Genomic DNA, 19,774 nt, shown 5'->3' on the forward strand with positions numbered 1-19,774 from the left:
AAGGTGTGTTTACCTGTGTCTTTGTGCTTCAAGTGTGTTTACCTGTGTCTTTGTGCTTCAGGTGTGTTTACCTGTGTCTCTGTGGTTCAGGTGTGTGTTCATGTGTGTTTACCTGTGACTCTGTGCTTCAGGTGTGTTTACCTGTGTCTCTGTGGTTTAGGTGTGTTTACCTGTGTCTCTGTGGTTCAGGTGTGTGTTCAGGTGTTTTTACCTGTGTCTCTGTGCTTCAGGTGTGTTTACCTGTGTCTCTGTGGTTTAGGTGTGTTTACCTGTGTCTCTGTGGTTCAGGTGTGTGTTCAGCTGTTTTTACCTGTGTCTCTGTGCTTCAGGTGTGTTTACCTGTGTCTTTGTGCTTCAGGTGTGTTTACCTGTGTCTCTGTGCTTCAGGTGTGTTTATCTGTGTCTCTGTGGTTTAGGTGTGTTTACCTGTGTCTCTGTGCTTCAGGTGTGTGTTCAGCTGTTTTTACCTGTGTCTCTGTGCTTCAGGTGTGTTTACCTGTGTCTCTGTGGTTTAGGTGTGTTTACCTGTGTCTCTGTGGTTCAGGTGTGTGTTCAGCTGTTTTTACCTGTGTCTCTGTGCTTCAGGTGTGTTTACCTGTGTCACTGTGGTTTAGGTGTGTTTACCTGTGTCTCTGTGGTTCAGGTGTGTGTTCAGCTGTTTTTACCTGTGTCTCTGTGCTTCAGGTGTGTTTACCTGTGTCTTTGTGCTTCAGGTGTGTTTACCTGTGTCTCTGTGGTTCAGGTGTGTTTATCTGTGTCTCTGTGGTTTAGGTGTGTTTACCTGTGTCTCTGTGCTTCAGGTGTGTTTACCTGTGTCTCTGTGGTTCAGGTGCAGCAGGACAGTCTTCAGGATGGAGTAGGTATGTGTGTGGATCAGGATGATGTCGTCCTGCAGGATGGTTAAAAAGGAAGATGCTGCTGCCAGCAGGATTTCAACACCGGCTCCATTTAAGACCTCCTGGGTCACACAGGTAGGATAGGTTAGCTCTCAGACACACCTCTTTAATGCACCTGTCCTTTTCTACAGTCATGTTTGACATGCAGTCTACAGATCTGACGTACCCGTACTTTTGGCACTACCCGACGAAAGGTCTCTGCTGGGTTCTGGCGAACAAGACTCGGCAAGTTGCTGATGACGCTGACTCTCTGAACCTCCTGTCCCACACTGAGGACACAGAGGAAACAGAGATGAGACGGGGGACACAAAGAGGAGACAGAAGTTAGACTTAGAAGAGACAGGATGCATTATGACCATAGACTGTGTGTGAAAGATGGACGGAGCCTCCAGCGGTTAAAAGTGAAGCCTATGCGGAAGTGCATAAAACTGCAGTTCCCCTTTCATTCGCTAAGGGTTGCAACACAGAGCAAATCCCCATAGACTCCCATGTTAAAAAGACCAACTTCACAGCAGAAATAAACATGTTTACAGCAGAAATAAACATGTTTCCAACCTGGTTCAAAAAGCTGTTTTCTGTTTAATAGGTCAGGTTTACCTTCATGACAACTGTGGGGGGAGTGAATTTTTTTTCTAACTCTCCCGTTTGAAAGTAATTTAATCTTGAAGTTCGTCATATTTAGGGGCGTGTCCTTTTGATTGACAGGTACCCAATCTCCCGCTTCAAGTCAGACGAATGTAGAACAACCACGGTTTTTAGCCGGTTAACAACGTGACTTAGCTTTAGCCCCCTAATCTCTATTAGCTGGTTAGCTCCTGTTACCTCCGGGTTAGCACAGCCCCCTTCTCAGCACCCACCTCTTTGCCCATATTTGTATTTTCTGGGCGAGACGACATGCATGCCGCTGCCAAGATGGTGAGGGTAGGAACCGCCCACCGAGCTTCAATTCAGCTCTTCAGAAACCTATGGGTGATGTCATGGAGGCTCCACCCATCTTTTATATACAGTCTATGATTATGACAAGGTCATGGAAAGTGGAAAACTTGTGGTTCTGTTCTGGTTCCTGCTAGACTCCATGATCCAGAACATCTGAGTCCAGAGTCCAGAAGACTTTGGTCCATTTTTTGAATCAGTTCAGTGAACTAGTTTAGACCCTCTGGGATGGAGACAATGAATATCTGCAGGGTTTAATTAGCTGCTGCTTACTGGGTCACAGCAGAGGAGGAGAAGACAGAAGGAGACGAAGAAAGTAGGAGGACAAGAGGAGTATAGGATGAAAGGAGGAGGACTAAAGGAGGAGATGCATCCATCCATCGAGATAGTGGAGTACTCTTAACTCCTAGAGTCATGCCAAACAGCAGTTAACCCAACATCATCGCTTTAAACAGGGATGGAGGAGCTCCAGAACTTGTGTAGAGAACCATGTACGGAGAACCAAGGGAGAACCCATACATGTATGGGGAAAACATGAAAACTCCACATTGGAAGAACAGGCTTAGACAATACCCAGCTGGGATCAGAACCAGGAGAGGATGGTTCTGACCATCAAGCCACCTGCAGCTCTAAAGACCCATTTCTAGTCCCTTACTAATAACAATAGAAGCGTCCATTACAAACGTCTTTATACATCACAGCCCTCATACTTCCACATGTCTCAGTTCATTCAGTAGGGGGCAGTGCTGAGTTTTGAGTTCACTCCTGTGGTTTGACACCAGTCATGCACCTCTATAAAGTTGTTCCGGGTGATTTTTAGTGGACGGTTTCTGTGTCTTCTTCATGTTATTCTTCTTCTCTGGTTTATTCCTTTCAACGGGTGAATGTCAGCTATACAACTCAACACTGCTCCACGATTTCTGGTGGTATTGCTCCGCTTTCTGTGTCAAAGGACAACTAAGCACTTTGAAAACAGATCAAGATGGAAGCATGGCTGACACGATGAAACTATCCGTCTGTCTGATTTCCGTCTTTTTTACTGAGCATAAAGGGGTTTTTAGCTGTGATGCTGAACCATAGACCGTATATGAAAGATGGACAGAGCCTCCGGCGGTTAAGAGTGAAGCCTATGCGAAAGTGCATAAAACTGCAGTTCCCCCTTCATCCACTAGGGGCTGCAAAACAGAGCAAATCCCCGTAGACTCCCATGTTAAAAATACCAACTTCCCAGCAGAAATAAACATGTTTACAGCCTGGTTCAAAAATCCATTTTTGGTTTAATAGGTCTGGTTTACCTTCATGACAACTGTGGGGGGAGCGAAATTTTTTCTAACTTGCCCATTTAAAAGTAATTTAATCTTAAAGTTCGACATATTGAGGGGCGTTTCCTTTTGATTGACAGGTACCCGATCTTGCGCTTCAAGTAAGAAGAATGTAGAACATCCGTGGTTTTTAGCCGATTAACAACGGGACTTAGCTTTAGCCTGCTTACCTCCGTTAGCTGGTTAGCTCCTGTTATCTCCGGGTTAGCTCGGTTAGCTCTTTGCTACAGAAAGCTCAGAGTTTGCTCAATGTCAATCATCCACCATGACGCTCACAGACCCCCTCTCAGCTCCACCTCTTTGCCCATATTTGTATTTTCCGGACGAGACAACATGCATGCCCCTGCCAAGATGGCGATGGTAGGAACCACCCACTGAGCTTAAATTCAGCTCTTCAGAAAGCTACAGGTGATGTCACGGAGGCTCCGCCCATCTTTTATATATAGTCTATGTGCTGAACTCACGAAGTTTCTTCACATCTAAACATGTTCTTTTTTAAAGCAGCTGACCAAATATGCACCTTTAAAAAATGTGGTAAACTTCAGATAAACAACACATTTAGTCATTATTTGCTAAACAGAACATTTACAAAATGTTAGGATTGTTTTTTTATTATGCTTACATCTGTTAGAGGGATTGTATTTTCTTGTTTCTAAGGGCAGAAGAATAAAAATACAGCTTAACTTTCAGGGGAAACACTGCCCCCCAGTGGTGATAGTTGTAATTCATTTTCTACACACAGTGCTCCTTTAAAGTTATTGGTTTGAAATCAGCTACTCTGTTAAGTCTGAAGCTGGTTGGTGTTTCAGCAACGTGAGCCCTGATTGGTTGAAAGTCACCACCAAATGTGAAAGAGCCCATGAACTCTGCTGTTTCCGTGTTTGAACAGCACCTGGTTTAAGCATTTGCTGCTCACTGACGTCGCATCTCACCTGAGCAGGTAGACAGCTCTCTCAATGTCATTCAGGTCTTCATCCACAGTCAGCTGATCAATCTCCTCAGCAGTCTGAAGGTAAACATCAAACATGTCATCATCATCATCATGAAGCCACACCCCCACTGCTACCGTTGCAGAGGAATATGTAACATCAGACTGTTTCTGCAGTTATTGATTAATAACTGATTCTGAATGGTGTCTTTCTGGAGTGATCTGTGTCCGCAGACGTTCCTCAGGTGGTCGTCCACCCGCTCTTCCACCTGGATCGGAAAACATGGAGCTGCCAACAACATTCCTTCCTGACGTGGACTTCCAAACCTGATTGTGTTTCAGCTCATTCAAGGTGTTTAAGACCTCCCTTTGAGTCATCACGTCCGTATGTCCTTAACAGTCTGTGTCCTCATGTCTCTGTTCACGTCATAATGTCTCTCTATACTTATTAAACAATGTCCTCATATTTCTATGCCCTCATGTCTCTGTGTCCACATCTCTTTGTCCTCATGTCTGTCATCATATTTGTATGTCTTCAGCTTCATGTCCCGTGACCACATCTCACATGTCTTCCTCCTGATGTCTCTGTTTTCATGTCCTCTGTGTCCTCATGTCTCTGTCCTGATATATTTATGTCTTTATCCCTGCATGTCCTCATATCGCTGTGTGTCTTCATGACCTACTGTCCATCTGGTCACGTCTCTTAGTGTCCGCATGCCTCTGTGACCTCATATCACAGTGTCTCTGTGTCTGCATGTCTCATATCTCTCTGTCCTCCCCGTTTGTCTCTATAGCTTCATGTCTTAACATCTCTTTGACCTCATGTCTTCCGGTCCTCATCACTCGGTGTCCTAAAGTCTTTATATCTTCATGTCTTGATGTCCTCGTGTCTCTGTGTCTCATGTCTTTACATCTCTGTCCTCATCTGTCCACAGTTCTCGTGTCTTATTATCTTCATGTTTTCACTTCTGTCTGTCAAAATCAAATCAGATCAATTAAAGTGAATAACTGATTAATCAGTAAATATTTTGTGTCTGTCCGCGGAGTTCCTCCCAGACTTCTGACAGCAGATTCACACATCCATCACCGATAAACTGAACTTGTTCTGTAAAACCCACACTGATGATCATCTGGAGATCCTCTACTGTCTCAATGCAAAGAGGACATCCTGAAAAGATTGCTGTCACTGCGCTGGGAGACAGACAGAGAGACAGACAGGCAGAGAGACAGACGGACAAACTGCGTCATGCTGCGCACATCTCGGGTCTCCCCTCTGCTTCCTGTATGGAGGCAGTTCATCTTCCTCCCACTCATCCAACATGATTCATCATCATCAGCAGCAGCAGCATCACGGTCATGTTTCACACGTATGGAGAACACCTGTCCTCCGTCATGCGTGTGAACATGCTCACGTGCACGCCTACCTTGAGGCTCCTGCGGATCGGCCGCTCGATGAAGGCGAGCTCCTGCAGCTCCTCCGGCGGAGCGCAGAGCAGGCTGGGCGGGCTGAGAGTCATCCTGCCGGGGAACATCTGCTGACTGGAAACGGCCCAGTTGCTTACTGGTTGTTATTGGGAGAGCAGGCGGCAGAGCTCAGCACAACCATTCCTGACGAGAGGGAGGGGGCGGACTGGGAGGGGAGGGGTGGGGGGGCTGTCACTATCCGTTTCCAAGGAGATCCCTGTCCGATGCGGGGGGGGGGGGGCGTCACGCCAGCTTCCGTTCAAAAATAAAATAATTGACCATTTATTCGTTCATTCACGCGCGAAACGGATCATCGCAGGTTCTGAACGGAGCAGATGACGCATCTTGGTCCAGACTCCACTTCGGCTCGAACCGAGCCCTCCGATCTGCGAGTCCAGGTTCTGGAGGAGCATCAACAGGCCCGTCAGAAACCATCACCATCCAATCAGACTTCTGTCTGAGACCCAAAACCAGACTCCACTTTCTGGATCCGTTCAAGCAGAATTCCATTAAAGTGTAAACCAGAACCGCGTCCCGGTGATCCGGGTCCAGCCGAACCAGCAGCAGCTCACTTGAAGGTCCACCAGCTGTTCTGTCCTCCGCACCGTGGGAGCTCAGACTCGCGCAAAACTCCCCTTACACAAGGCTAAAAATAAGACCGTGTGTGAAACAGCTCACTGAACACACACACAACTCAGGTTCTGCGGTTCCGTTTCTGTCCGCAAACCCCCACGGTCCAAAAGAACGGCGAGAACATTTCACTAGGAACCACCTGCGCAAAACGAGCGCGTGATCAGTCGTGACTGTAGCTCCTCATTTTGTCTCAAGTTTAGATTTTATTTTCATTTTAAGTCGATTTAAAAATCCTGCTTTAAAAGGTCTGCAAGTGTCTGTACCTGCTCACACCTGTATAAACACACCTGTCTGTAACACACCTGTATAAACACACCTGTCTGTAACACACCTGAATAAACAAACCTGTCTGTAACACACCGGTTTAAACTCACGTCTGTAACACACCTGTATAAACACACCTGTCTGTAACACACCTGAATAAACAAACCGGTCTGCAACACACCGGTTTAAACTCACGTCTGTAACACACCTGTATAAACACACCTGTCTGTAACACACCTGAATAAACAAACCGGTCTGTAACACACCGGTTTAAACTCACATGTCTGTAACACACCTGTATAAACACACCTGTCTGTAGCACACTTGTTAAAACACACCTGTCTGTAACACACCTGAATAAACAAACCGGTCTGTAACACACCGGTTTAAACTCACGTCTGTAACACACCTGTATAAACACACCTGTCTGTAACACACCTGAATAAACAAACCGGTCTGTAACACACCGGTTTAAACTCACATGTCTGTAACACACCTGTATAAACACACCTGTCTGTAGCACACTTGTTAAAACACACCTGTCTGTAACACACCTGAATAAACAAACCGGTCTGTAACACACCGGTTTAAACTCACATGTCTGTAACACACCTGTATAAACACACCTGTCTGTAGCACACCTGTTAAAACACACCTGTCTGTAACACACCGGTTTAAACTCACATGTCTGTAACACACCTGTATAAACACACCTGTCTGTAGCACACCTGTTTAAATTCACATGTCTGTAACACACCTGTATAAACACACCTGTCTGTAACACACCTGTTAAAACACACCTGTCTGTAACACACCGGTTTAAACTCACATGTCTGTAACACACCTGTATAAACACACCTGTCTGTAACACACCTGTCAGTAACACACCTGTATAGACACACATGTCTGTAACACACCTGTATAAACACACCTGTCTGTAACACACCTGTCAGTAACACACCTGTATAGACACACCTGTCTGTAACACACCTGTACAGACACACATGTCTGTAACACACCTGTTAAAACACACCTGTCTGTAACACTTGCATAAACACACTATAACAGTTGTCTATCTGTAACTCATCTTCGTCAACACACCTGTATGAACTCACCCGTATAAACACACTGGTGTGTAACACACCTGTACAAACTGACCTGTCTGTAACACACCTCTTTAAACTCACCTTTTCGTAACACACCTGTCTGTAAAACACTTACATAAACACACCTTAATAGTTACATATCTGTAACTCACCTTTGTAAACACACCTGTCTGTGACACACCTGTATAAACATAACTGTTTGTAACACACCTGTATAAACACATCTTAACAGTTGTCTATCTGTAACTCATCTTCGTATACACACCTGTATCAACTCACCTGTATAAACACATCTTAACAGTTGTCTATCTGTAACTCATCTTCGTATACACACCTGTATCAACTCACCTGTATAAACACATCTGTCTGTAACACAGCAGTATAAACTCACCTGTCTGTAATACACCTCTTTAAACTCACCTCTCCGTAACACACCTCTCTGTAAAACACATACATAAACACACCTTAACAGTTACACATCTGTAACTCACTTTTTAAAACTCACCTGTATAAACACACCTGTTTGTAACACACCTGTAAAAAATAACCTGTCTGTAAGACACCTGAATATACTCACCTGTACAAACACATCTGTCTGTATCACACCTGTATAAAATTGACATAGAATGACTCTTTCAACAGAATTGAACCCCGACTAGTTTTCACGTTTTTGATATTTTTGCTTTTCATAGTTTTATTTTATTTATTTATTTATTTTTCTGTTTTCTGATAGGCTGGATCGGTCAGTGGGCGGAGCTTTCCCACATGATCTCCTACATGTTTGTGACTCTTAGTGTGTGTGTGTGTGTTGGTCTGAAATCAAACTCTTGAGTCAGTTGTGGTCGATCTGTCTGCAGAGCGGGACGACTGACATGTAACTTCAGACTCTCAACTTGAATCTGGACCTCAGATCTGCTGCTGCCTCGTCTCCAAAGCAGAACCGAACCCTGCCTGCTGAACACACACACACACACACACACACACACTGCTGCATCCTAACTGGACGCTTCACAGGTGGACCTGATCCTGACTGACCCAGATCCAGGAGCTGAATCATCTCCAAACAAACTCCACCTCTTCAGGTTACTTTGACACTTTCTAGTGTTTGAAGTTGTGTTTCAGTTTTTCAGGGTGAAGTTTTATTTAGTGCAGCCTGGTGTTAAATTTAGTTATTACATAACAGAAAATCTTTGCATTGACCTATTTAAGTAGTGTTACAGAATAACATGCTAATATGTTTTATTTAAGTCTCTTTTCATACAGTGGGCTGGGAATCGAACCTCATGCTTCAGCCTATTTAGTCCTGATCTGAGATTTTAAGACCTTTATGGTCATGTATTGTTGTGTTTTCAGGCTAACCGCTAACAGGTTCAGCATGATTTACAAGGGTTGCAGCAGCAGGGGACTATTTATAGTTTAATGGAGTGTTTTTCTGTCATGACTCCTTGTGTTTGTCGTCTCTGTTGGGTTTTGTTTGTTTTTACCTCCATCACAACCTTCTTTCAGACTTAAACCCAATGAGCAGCTTGTTCTGTGACATTTCTTGGCAGTTTGTGCCGCATCAGCAGCTTTTGGAAAAGAAACACCGCCGAGGCATCCAGTTATGATGTTATGCCAAGAGTCGCAGCCATCAAGTCATCAGCTGTTGTGTTTCTTTGCAGACTTAAGGAGAAATGCTCCCGCAAGCTAAAGCCTGCAAGCAGTAACCTAAGTTAAATCCAGCATGGCTGTCTCCGAGCTGAACCTGGACGACTACAGTGTTTACAGTCATCTGTCTGATGAGGAGCTGCTGCAGATCGCCGTGGAGCGAAGTCTCTCTGACAAACATCCCCAGAGAGATTCCAGCCTGAGCTCAGCATCACTGTCGGCTCCTCTGGTTCCAGATGCCCCCGACGCCACACAAAGTCCTGCTTATCTGTCCAGACGTCGCCAGCAGAACCCCTCATCTCAACCTCCACCGCATGTCTCAAACTCTGCAAACCCCCCCACTGCCCTGTCACGGTTTCTCTACAATGTCGTCAAGAGGTGAGTTCCTCCAGAACCTGCCAACCAAGCTCCATAGAGATCCAGAAGCTGGAGGTTCTCAGACTCTGGAAGGTCCAGTTGTTGGCTGAAGTTCAGACATGATCAATAGTTTATGCTTCCTTCTTGTCTGTGTTTCGCCCAGAGAGCTGACTCCTTTACAGTCCATCATTATAAATGGAGATGTAGAAGCTTTGATGGATTTGGTCAGACAGAAGTCCAGGATCCTGACGGAGCCGAATAAGGAAGGCTGGATCGCTCTTCATGAAGCTGCTTACTACGGACAGCTGCAGTGTGTCAGGATCCTCGTCAGAGGTTGGTACCGCTGCTGGACTCATGATGGCAGCATCACACCCGGAGGATCACCAGCAGGAGCCCAAATCCACCAAGAGCAGCGATAAGAGTCATCCTCACATTTATTCACACCTTCCGTTAAAGAAAAGGCAAAATTCACAGAAGTCACTCAGTTAACTTAATAAATAAAACTTATTATTCAGAGAAATCAGATGTTTTTAGTTAAATTTAGTTGAAAAAAACCCAGAAACAAAACAAAGAAAACTGTGAAATTAGAGGAGTTTGCTGATGAGGAGGGGGCCAGAATCCCTGTCAACAGAAAACACCTGATAGCAGTGATTGCCTCAAAGGACTGTTCAGTTAAATTTATTAGTGCCAAATGCTTTTTCCTCTGTTAATGGGAGGATTTGAATATATTAAAGGATGACGGGAATGTTCTGAGAAACACAAACTAAGTATTATTCCAGGATGCGAAGCTTGATACGCCATATTCTAATTTTCTAGCAGGGCTTAAACCAATAATAATATTAATAGTAATAATAATTATCATTGTTATCTGAGACCATGGTCCTCAGCCGTAATAGGGTGGATTGCCCTCTCCGGGTCGGGAGTCAGGTCCTGCCTCAAGTGGAGGAGTTTAAATATCTCGGGGTCTTGTTCACGAGTGAGGGAAGGATGGAGCGTGAGATCGACAGACGGATCAGTGCGGCGTCTGCAGTAATGCGGGCTCTGCTCCGGTCTGTCGTGGTGAAGAAGGAGCTGAGCCAGAAGGCGAAGCTCTCGATTTACCAGTTGATCTACGTTCCTACCCTCACCTATGGTCATGAGCTGTGGGTCGTGACCGAAAGAACGAGATCTCGTACACAGGCGGCTGAAATGGGTTTTCTCCGCAGGGTGGCCGGGCTCACCCTTAGGGTGAGGAGCTCGGTCATCCGGGAGGGGCTCAGAGTAGAGCCGCTGCTCCTCCGCATCGAGAGGAACCAGTTGAGGTGGCTCGGGCATCTGGTCAGGATGCCTCCTGGACCTCCCTGGTGAGGTGTTCCAGGCACGTCCCTCTGGGAGGAGACCCCGGGGAAGACCCAGGACACGCTGGAGGGATTATATCTCTCGGCTGGCCTGGGAACACCTCGGGATCCCCCCCCGCAGAGTTGGCAAATGTGGCTGGGGAGAGGGAAGTCTGGGCTTCCCTGCTTAGGCTGCTGCCCCCGCGACCCAACCCCGGATAAGCGGCAGAAGATGGATGGATAATTGTGATTAATATCATATTATATCATATCATATCATATCATATCATATCATATCATATCATATCATATCATATCATATCATTATCAACAATAATTAAAACAGAAACATGTACCTGTTATTACATGTGATTGTAGTACAAAATGTGTCCACCAGGGGGCAGAAGAGAATGTTTTATCAGATAGGATAAAATATGTCCCAAAAACTGACAAAAGAAAAGTTGTTGATGAATCTTAATTTTGTTTTGTGTTTAAGATATCAATAAATTGTACTAAACAATTATTATAATAACATGAGAATGTCAGTAAATAAGATTTTTTCTTTTTAAAAAAGGAACAAAATACAATGAAAAAAGTGAAAATAGAAAAAAGAAATTGATTATAGTTGAACAACACCGTATAAATGATCAGATCCTCCTCTCAGTGCTGAACCGGGCAGAATCCACATAGAACTGATCAGTGTTTCTCCTGGTCTTGGGGACCCCTACCCTGCTTATTTTACCGGCTTTCATACTTGAACACAGTAGTTCTGTTGAAATTAAACCATTAATTCAGAGATAAAAAAACACACAATGTTTCACACAAAATCAACAAAGTAAATAAACATGCTATTTTAAATATCTGGTGTTTTAAAATCCTTGAAACAAACTTCTTAACGTAGATCCCAAAGTGAAGAAATGGGAATGATAAAAATCTGCTCTACAATAATTAACACATGTATTCAGTAGCTTATAAGGCTACAAATTGTGCCTCCAATTTATTTTGGTCCATGTGGGGGTTTCGTGAGCTGGTGGAGGACTTCATGTCTTCATCCTGGAAACATCGATTTTTCCTTCAACATTTAATAAATAAAACATGTCTGAGAAACACCACAGACTTTGGGTTTATGGAAGGACAAAACTCAGCCAGATACAGTATTTATTTAATGAAAGCATGAAACTGAGCATAGTTTCAGCAGGGGGTGAGGAAGGGGGTCCACAAACATCTTGTATTTATGTGATCTAAAACATCTAGAGCACAGGTGTCAAACTCCAGTCCTGGAGGGTCGGTATCCTGAAGGTTTTTGTTGTCTCCATGCTCCAACACACCTGACCAAAACTTAAAAACAGGTTGACAAGAAGCTGCTGGATGCATTTGATTCAAATCAACTGTGTTGGTGGAGGGAAACAACAAAAATCTGCCGGATACCGGCCATCGAGGACTGGAGTTTGACACCCCTGATCTAGAGATACAGCTCCAAAGGAGCAACTTCATCATATATCAGACTGATATCTGGTTCACTATTTACACAAAATAATAATAACCATAAAAACTGAACCTTGTTTTGATTTTACATGAATTATTTTTATACCTGAAGATTTAACGCCACACATTACAAACACCATGGCGACGGTCAGATGTTGGATCAGTGTTCCTGTAAACATGAAAAATGAGCTTGACCTCTGACCTCTGTTGTCAGCTGACCCCAGCTCAGTAAACAAATGTACTCTGGAGAGTGAAACGGCCCTGATGCTCGCCGCCTGTCAGGGAAAGGCTTCCTGTGTCGAGTTCCTTCTGAGGAACGGCGCCAACCCAAACACTGCCAACAAATCCCGAGAGACGCCGTTGTTCGCAGGTGAGTTCTCGCATCGCTTCACCTGACTGGACGCTGCCGAAGACAGACTCCTGCATGAGCTCTTGGGTTGTTGTGTTCCAGCTTGTGAGCGTCCAAACGAAGACGTTGTGGACCTGCTGCTGAAGGCCGGAGCTCAGGTGAATCGCTGCTGCAGTCAGGGAGGAAGTCCTCTTCACGAGGCCTGCAGAAGTGGAAACCTGAAGATCTGCAGGATGTTACTGAATGCTGGAGCTGATCTAAACATGAAAAATGTTTACAGTATCCAGCCGTTCTTCACCGCTGCACAGCACGGGTTTGTGGAGGTCCTCCATCTGCTAGCACAGCGAGGTCAGTCCTAAAAACATCCTCGTGCACCTGTCACTACCCGCCAGGTGCTGAGAACTGCTCTTTTCTTCAGGTGCAGATGTGAATGCACAGGCTGGAGACGGAGCGTCGCCGCTGTACGAAGCCAGTAAGAATGGCCACATTCCCGCTGTCCAGAAGCTCCTCTCTCTGAAAGCTGATGCCAACCGGGCCACGAGGTCCAGCCTGCTGCCTCTTCATGTAGCTGTGAAGAACAATCACATACGGTCTGTGAGCTGTCTGTTGTTGCCTTCAGATCCACAAAACAATCCGATAAACTGTAACCTTTGTCAAAAACTTGTGAAATAAGATCTCATTTCTCTGATTCCCTCTGAGTCTTGCAAAAACACTTAAAAAAAAAAACCGCTATTGGAAAGCCAAATATAAAGGTAGAGTAATTGAGAATGACTGCCATCTAGTGGTAAGGATGGGCATAAAAATGACCTCAAATACCAAACAACAGTCGTCTCAGATGTAGTGATAACTACAGGTAACTACTTCAACATTGTGGACTGTCTTCTTCTATGGTCTTTTTAAGGTGTTACCTATCGCAAACCGTTATCTAACACCTATCTAACAAAGGTGGTGCTGCATGCAGACCGAGCGGCAACCTCCGTTTTAATTGTGGGTGATGTGAAAGTGCCAAAACATGCAGTTTTCAATTTCCTCAGATAATTTTATGCCCCTAGAAAGATGCTTTAACATTTCTAGCAACAGTGACTCCGGTCTTACCAGTAAACTGTTAGTAACTGTTACCGGTAAATGACCAGTTCTCACACTGGTGTGACTGAAAGTTCAGTCAATTTTATTTAAAAAAAAAAAAAAAAGAAAAAAGAAAGTCAACCAGAAGACGTTGGTTATTGTAGATCACAGGTGTCAAACTCCATTCATTGAGGACAAGTGTCCTGCAGGTCTTTGCTGTCTCCATACTCCAACACACCTGAATGAAATAAATGAGTAGCGTTGGATATATTGTATTTGAATGAGGTGTGTTGGTTCAGGGAAACAACAAAAACCTGCCTGATATTGGCCCTATAGGACTGGAGTTTGTCAACCCTGGTGTAGCTGAAGGGTGGTGATGATACATTTGGTATGCTTTATTAAGTTCAGGTATAGTTGTTCCACAAGATGAGCTAACTTAACTGCTAGTTAGCCCGGTGCTCTCAGTGGTAAACCAGTTCCAAGGAATAATGACATAGCAGAACTGAGACCAAATAAGAAGCATTTGGACTCACTCAGCTAACAGGAAGCTTGCTTGTTACGAGTGGTGATGGGTCTGGAAGTGCTCGTTTAGCCTGGAAGCTAACTGAACAAGCTTCTTTCTGCCTCTGATGGCTCAACAAATGCTACCGCTGCTTGATCGGCCGTTGCAATAATCATTAATCATTTAAGCCGTTAAATTAGCTGCATAGTACAACCACAAACGTAGTCAGGATTGGCTACCGCAGGTTTCTACAAATAGTTTATGTAGAACGTACAAGCTGTATGACTTGGCCTTCCTCAGATAGCTGATATAACTGTGCAATTTTAAAGTAGAAATCATGAACCAAAGCACTCATGGCTGATGAAGCGTCTTGTGGCACATTAAAACATCTATTTAAAAGCGTGATAACATGTTATAATGCATCATTAGTGAACTAAAAGTCCCACATTAATACAGAATTAAGCTGGTAGTTTTACCAAACCCATAACTTGCTTGTTAACTTTTTGATGTGATTAAAGAGCTTCCAGAGTTTTAGTAATCTTACAGCTTCATTCTGTCTTTTCAGAATCGTGTCTCTGCTTATCCCGGCCACCAGCAGAGCCAGAGTCCGGAGCTGTGGCATCAGTCCTCTGCACATTGCTGCAGAGAAGAACAGGGATGAAATCATGGAACTGCTGATCGAGTCTGGTTTCGACGTCAACGCTGAGCTGTCGGATGAACACTCCCGGATGTATGAAGACAGACGGACCACATCTCTGTATTTCTCTGTCTACAACGGGAATCTGGACAGTGCAGAGATGCTTCTGGAAGCTGGAGCCAATCCCAACCTGGACATCTTCAACCCCCTACTCATTGCCGTCCGGCTTGGCTGGATAGAAATGGCAGAGCTGCTGGTGAAGTACGGCGCTGACGTCAATGCCCAGATCTCCACACAGCCGTCAACGTTCCCGTCGGCCATCCTGCTCAGCATGGAGTCTATGCCCATGCTCAAACTGCTGCTGGATAACGGCTGCAATGCCCGACCGTGCTTCGACTGTCTGTACGGTCAGAAACCACATCCAGCTGTTGCACCATCACGGCGTCCAGTTGAAGAGCTGTGGATCAACACAAATTTACCACCAGAGCATTGCATTCAGGTGAGCCCAAAGGTATAAGGTATATAGACCATATTTGTGTACATTTAGGTGTAGTAACACAAAGCCGTATTTTTCAGTACTGCGAAGCCATCTCCAGTCCATCTCTCTGGCGGATATCTGGTCCAGTCATCTCGCTGCTGTTGGATTACGTTTGTCATGTCCGACTCTGCTCTCGGTTGCTGGAGATTCTGGAAAGTTGCAGCGACTGGGCAACCATCAAACTGAAAGCTCGTAAGACACATCACCTGCAAGCTGTGTTTCCATTACCCCCAGTAAACCAAAATATTGTAACAGAGTAGTGGAAATGGAAACACCAACTAGTTTGTTGTAGTGAAGAAAGAGCTGAACCAGAAGGCAAAGCCCTAGTTTTACCAGTCGATCTACGTTGCTACCCTCACCTATGGTTACCGAAAGTAAATGATTACGAATACAAACAGACGAAATGCGTTTTCTCCCGAGAGTGGCCGGGCTCTCCCGAGGGTGAGAAGGTCAGTCATCTGGGAGACTAAGGGTGCGTTCACATCAGGATAGTCCACCAGACTCGGTCCGATTGGGGACTCGGTTCAGTTGTAGGTTGGTGTGTGCATTCAGACCGAGATTGTACTTTGTACTGCACTTTGGTCAAACGGCCAAACCTTTTCCATAATATATCCCCATTCCCACAAAGGCGGTGCTGCTCTAGTAATACGGAAAAGAGAGAACAAGACGCATGTGAAGAAGAAAACTCTGTTAACATTAAGCACAAAGCTATCACTGTTTTGGGTTTTTTATTGTGTCTTATTCAAGTTTACTCCAGAAATATACAGTAATAATGGACGCAGTATGAACAACAGACAAGGCAGAGGACTCTTAACGTAATCGCTATGTCTATCCACAATGCAATGCTACGTCAAACGCAGAAAGTAACCTTTTTTTTTGTAGTCCGCTTCCTGTATGTGGTTTGCTTGAAACAGAGCGAGGCCTGCGTTTCTTTGGTCTGAATCAGAATTTGTTTGGTGCATGCACATTTCCCCAAATGAAGTGGACTTTCAGAGCAAACCAACTCGGATTTAAATAAAAAAGGCTGATGTGAATGTGGCCTTAGAGTCAAGCCACTGTTCCTGTGCATTGAGAAGAGCCAGTTGAGGTGGATCGGGCATCTGGTTAGGATGCCTCCTGGAGATCTTCCTGGTCAGGTGCTCACCAGGGAGGAGACTCGGGAAAAGACCCAGGACACACTAGGGGAATTCTATCGCTCAGCTGGCCTGGGAATGCCTTGGAATCCCCCAGAATGACCTAGCAAATGTGGCTAGCGAAAGGGAAGTCTGCGCTTCCTTGCTTAGACAGCTACCTCCACGACCTGACCCTGAATTAGTGGCAAAAAATGGATTGATGGAAACTCCAAAATAAAAAAACAAACAAACAAACTTTTAACTAGTGCTAAAAAGTTGTTATGCTTTCAGACGTGTTCATATAGAAGTAAATTGCAAAAGTTTAAATGAAATTCTTTTTTTTTTTTTTTTCCCCCAAAACATTTAAATATCATCGGACATAGCAGGTCACATGACCAGTTCATTTCAAGTAAAAATAGCGTGGTATGTGTAGTCGGAAGAGGAGACAAAAATCATTTTACACATAATTAAGGAGAAAAAGTATATCCTCCATCCTTGATAGCAAACAATAGCAGAATGTAGAGTTTTACAAAGAATTAGAAAGAGAAATGAGCGAAAAGGGCTTTAAAAACTGTGGAGAATCTTCTGAAGCAACCCGGAAATGACCGTACCGAGATACCTGGCAACCTAATTACCTGGCATAAGCTGCAACTTTCATAAAATCTTGTTGGCGGGGTACGATTTTTTGAGAATTACGGTTTATGAGCTAAACACCATGAGTGGAAACAGCCACAAACTGTAATTGTATTTTGCCTCCAGTTGAAGAAAGAGATATTTTTCTTTTGTTTTGCGTAATACTGGAAACGCAGCTCCAGGCAGGTTAACCAACTCGTCGAGGCTTGTGTTTCACCTTCATTATTATCTGGATTCCACATCATGACACTTAAGTTCTGGTTTCTAACAAAGTGCTTGAGCAGTTTGTGAGAGTTGATTGAAATGATGATGATTTCATTCTGTCTGTGTTCTGGCTTCAGTTCCTCCTCATCCTCTGATGCAGCTCTGCAGGCTGAAGATTCGACAGCAGCTCGGAGCCCATCGACTCAAACTACTCGACGCTCTGCCGCTTCCTCCCAGACTCATTCGATTCCTTCGCTACGACGTCAGCTGTTCGCTCACCTGAAGTGACACCTGATGATAAACTACTACAAACAAGCAGATGTTTATGAACTTTTCTGTGAAACAAAAAAGCTGAATAAACATTAAAATGTACTTTATAACACTAAACCTGCTTTGACTGTCGGAACAGTGAAGCTTCTTGTTGCTCAACTTCAACTTTAAACTCACCTTAACTCTGAGTTTTATATAAAAGAACTCCGTTCTGAAAAATAACAAACCAGCAGCATCAAACGTAAAGAGTTTTGTCCCAAATAAATCCTGGAATAGGCTCGTTCTGGGATTAATCCTGAACTAGACTGGACTAATTCTGGGATTAACATAAACAGGTCTGGAATAATTTGGAATTAAGCATGAACTCGACTGCCATTGTTATAGTTTGAATCCTGGAAAGTTCTGGGATAATTCTGGGATTAGTTTTGGACAGGTCTTTGGACTCTGGGAATAATCCCAACCTAGATCGGACAAATTCTGAGATTAGTCCTGAATTTGACTGTGATAATTGTGGGATGAATCCGAGAAAGGTCTGGAATATTTTGGAAATATTCCTGAATTGGTTGGGAATATTTCTGCAATGAATGCTGGAGAGATGTGGAATTAATCCTGAATTTGACTGTGATAATTATTGGATTAATTCTGGGGAAAAAAAAAGGTTTTATTCTAGTTTTAACCTTGAATTTGATGGTAATTCTGGAATTAATTTTGGAATGTTTCTGGAATCAACCCTGACATTAAAAAAGGACAATTGTGGGAATAAACCTGAATTAGATTGTGATCATTTTGGGATAAATCCTGGAGATGTTTGGAATCATTCTAAAATCCGGAATTTAGTCCATAAACTCGTTTTCAGACTAATAATTGGATGATCTGGAATGGTTTGAGGAAGAATTCTGAAAAGATTACAATAATTGTGGAACTTTCTTGGGAAGGTCTGAAGTCATTCTTCTACTAAACTCGATAACTGACAATTCTGGATTAGACCTGGACAGGTCTAGGATTATTCTGAGATTAATTTTATTCTGGGATTAATCCTGAACTGCATTGGAATAATTTTGGGATTAACCTGAGGGAGGTCTGGAATCATTCTGACATTAATCCTGAACTCAACGTGATAATTCTGTGGAGTAAAAGGCCCTGAATAAGGATTATTGAGCACCAGGTGGCAGCTTCATACTGGTACCAGGAGGCTCCATTAGTCCAGAAGCAGCAACTAATCTGATTATTGATTTGCCTGTACTGGTAACGGACCGGCTTTGACCTGGAGATAAATGAAATACTCTTTGGATCACTCATTGTCCCAGAATGTCATGGACTTCAAGTTTCTGGTTTCATTCTTCTTCGGTTTGGGTTTCATGTAATGTTGATTCTTTATCTTCTTCTTCTGGGGTTTTATTGGTGATCAGCAAACAATGCTGTAGTGATGCATCACCACCACCGATTGTTAAAGCGAGTGGATCAGGACAGGTAGGCCGAAAAAGCCCCAAATAATCCAACTAAAACCTCTACGTTGTCCTCTTCTAAGAACAACAAGTCTGATTAAAACTAAATGAGAAGCATCTCCTGACTTGTTCTATGTCTGGAAATTAAATTCCTTTTTGCCCATCTTCTATAGTCTCTTTTCCAGTTTCCAGTCAATCCCAGTATGCAGTGAAGCTTACTTCCTGCTCACCTGGTTTCTGTTAGCTGATTTCCTCACCTGTTCCTGACATGTGATCAGTCTCTCGGTGAATCATCATTCTTATCTTCCACCTTGTTATCAATCAGTTGTCCAAGTTTTTGTTTTTGTCTTGTTTCATACTTTTGCAGCACATATTTTTGCATCAGGGTTGCTTTAGATCTTCTATCCTGCAGCTTTTAGATGCATCCCATCTCCAACACACCTGGATCAAATGGGTGAATTCCTTCATCTGCATGTCATCCAGCTCTGCAGAGGCTTGTTGACGACGAGACATTCATTAAGTGTTAGTGTTTTAGAGAAGTTTTACATCTAAAAGTTGCAAAATCTTGGTAAGCCCACCTGTCTCTGACGTCATAGTCCTGCTTTTGCATCCAACTCCCTCATGTTGTCTCAATGGATTATTATGTGTGTTAGCATGGGAAAGGCTAA

The 19,774-nt window shown here is 43.9% G+C and overlaps 2 protein-coding genes across 2 annotated transcripts in view; one reads left to right on the top strand and one right to left on the bottom strand.

Annotated features, from left to right (window-relative positions):
* The window catches only part of ppp4r4 (protein phosphatase 4, regulatory subunit 4), a gene marked incomplete at its 5' end in the record, with an annotated part of 55,570 nt that extends 49,974 nt beyond the window's left edge, over positions 1-5,596 (bottom strand). Inside the window, 4 exons of the mRNA XM_079255698.1 lie at positions 811-958; positions 1,063-1,165; positions 4,084-4,157; positions 5,504-5,596. Of these exons, the coding sequence (XP_079111824.1) occupies positions 811-958; positions 1,063-1,165; positions 4,084-4,157; positions 5,504-5,596 (418 nt within the window). The remainder of the gene's footprint in view (positions 1-810; positions 959-1,062; positions 1,166-4,083; positions 4,158-5,503) is intronic.
* Positions 5,597-8,377: 2,781 nt separating this feature from the next.
* On the top strand, positions 8,378-18,395 carry LOC306767400 (ankyrin repeat and SOCS box protein 2-like). The gene is made up of 9 exons (XM_079255380.1): positions 8,378-8,628; positions 9,208-9,571; positions 9,714-9,883; positions 12,566-12,721; positions 12,803-13,048; positions 13,119-13,290; positions 14,833-15,403; positions 15,481-15,634; positions 17,529-18,395. Exons 2-9 carry the CDS (start codon positions 9,270-9,272, stop codon positions 17,672-17,674), a joined length of 1,917 nt encoding a protein of 638 aa, XP_079111506.1. The 5' UTR covers positions 8,378-8,628; positions 9,208-9,269; the 3' UTR covers positions 17,675-18,395.
* The last annotated feature ends 1,379 nt before the right edge of the window (positions 18,396-19,774 follow it).

The sequence above is a fragment of the Telmatherina bonti genome, assembly GCF_933228915.1.
Source record: "Telmatherina bonti genome assembly, chromosome: 16".
Classification (NCBI taxonomy): domain Eukaryota; kingdom Metazoa; phylum Chordata; class Actinopteri; order Atheriniformes; family Telmatherinidae; genus Telmatherina; species Telmatherina bonti.

Bases quoted from the DNA above. Each gene is read 5' to 3' on its own strand.
- LOC306767400 (XM_079255380.1), top strand. From the start codon at position 9,270: ATGGCTGTCTCCGAGCTGAACCTGGACGACTACAGTGTTTACAGTCAT. The intron at 9,572-9,713 runs GTGAGTTCCTCC...TGTTTCGCCCAG, and splicing joins CTCTACAATGTCGTCAAGAG to AGAGCTGACTCCTTTACAGT. The intron at 9,884-12,565 runs GTTGGTACCGCT...CTCTGTTGTCAG, and splicing joins TGTCAGGATCCTCGTCAGAG to CTGACCCCAGCTCAGTAAAC.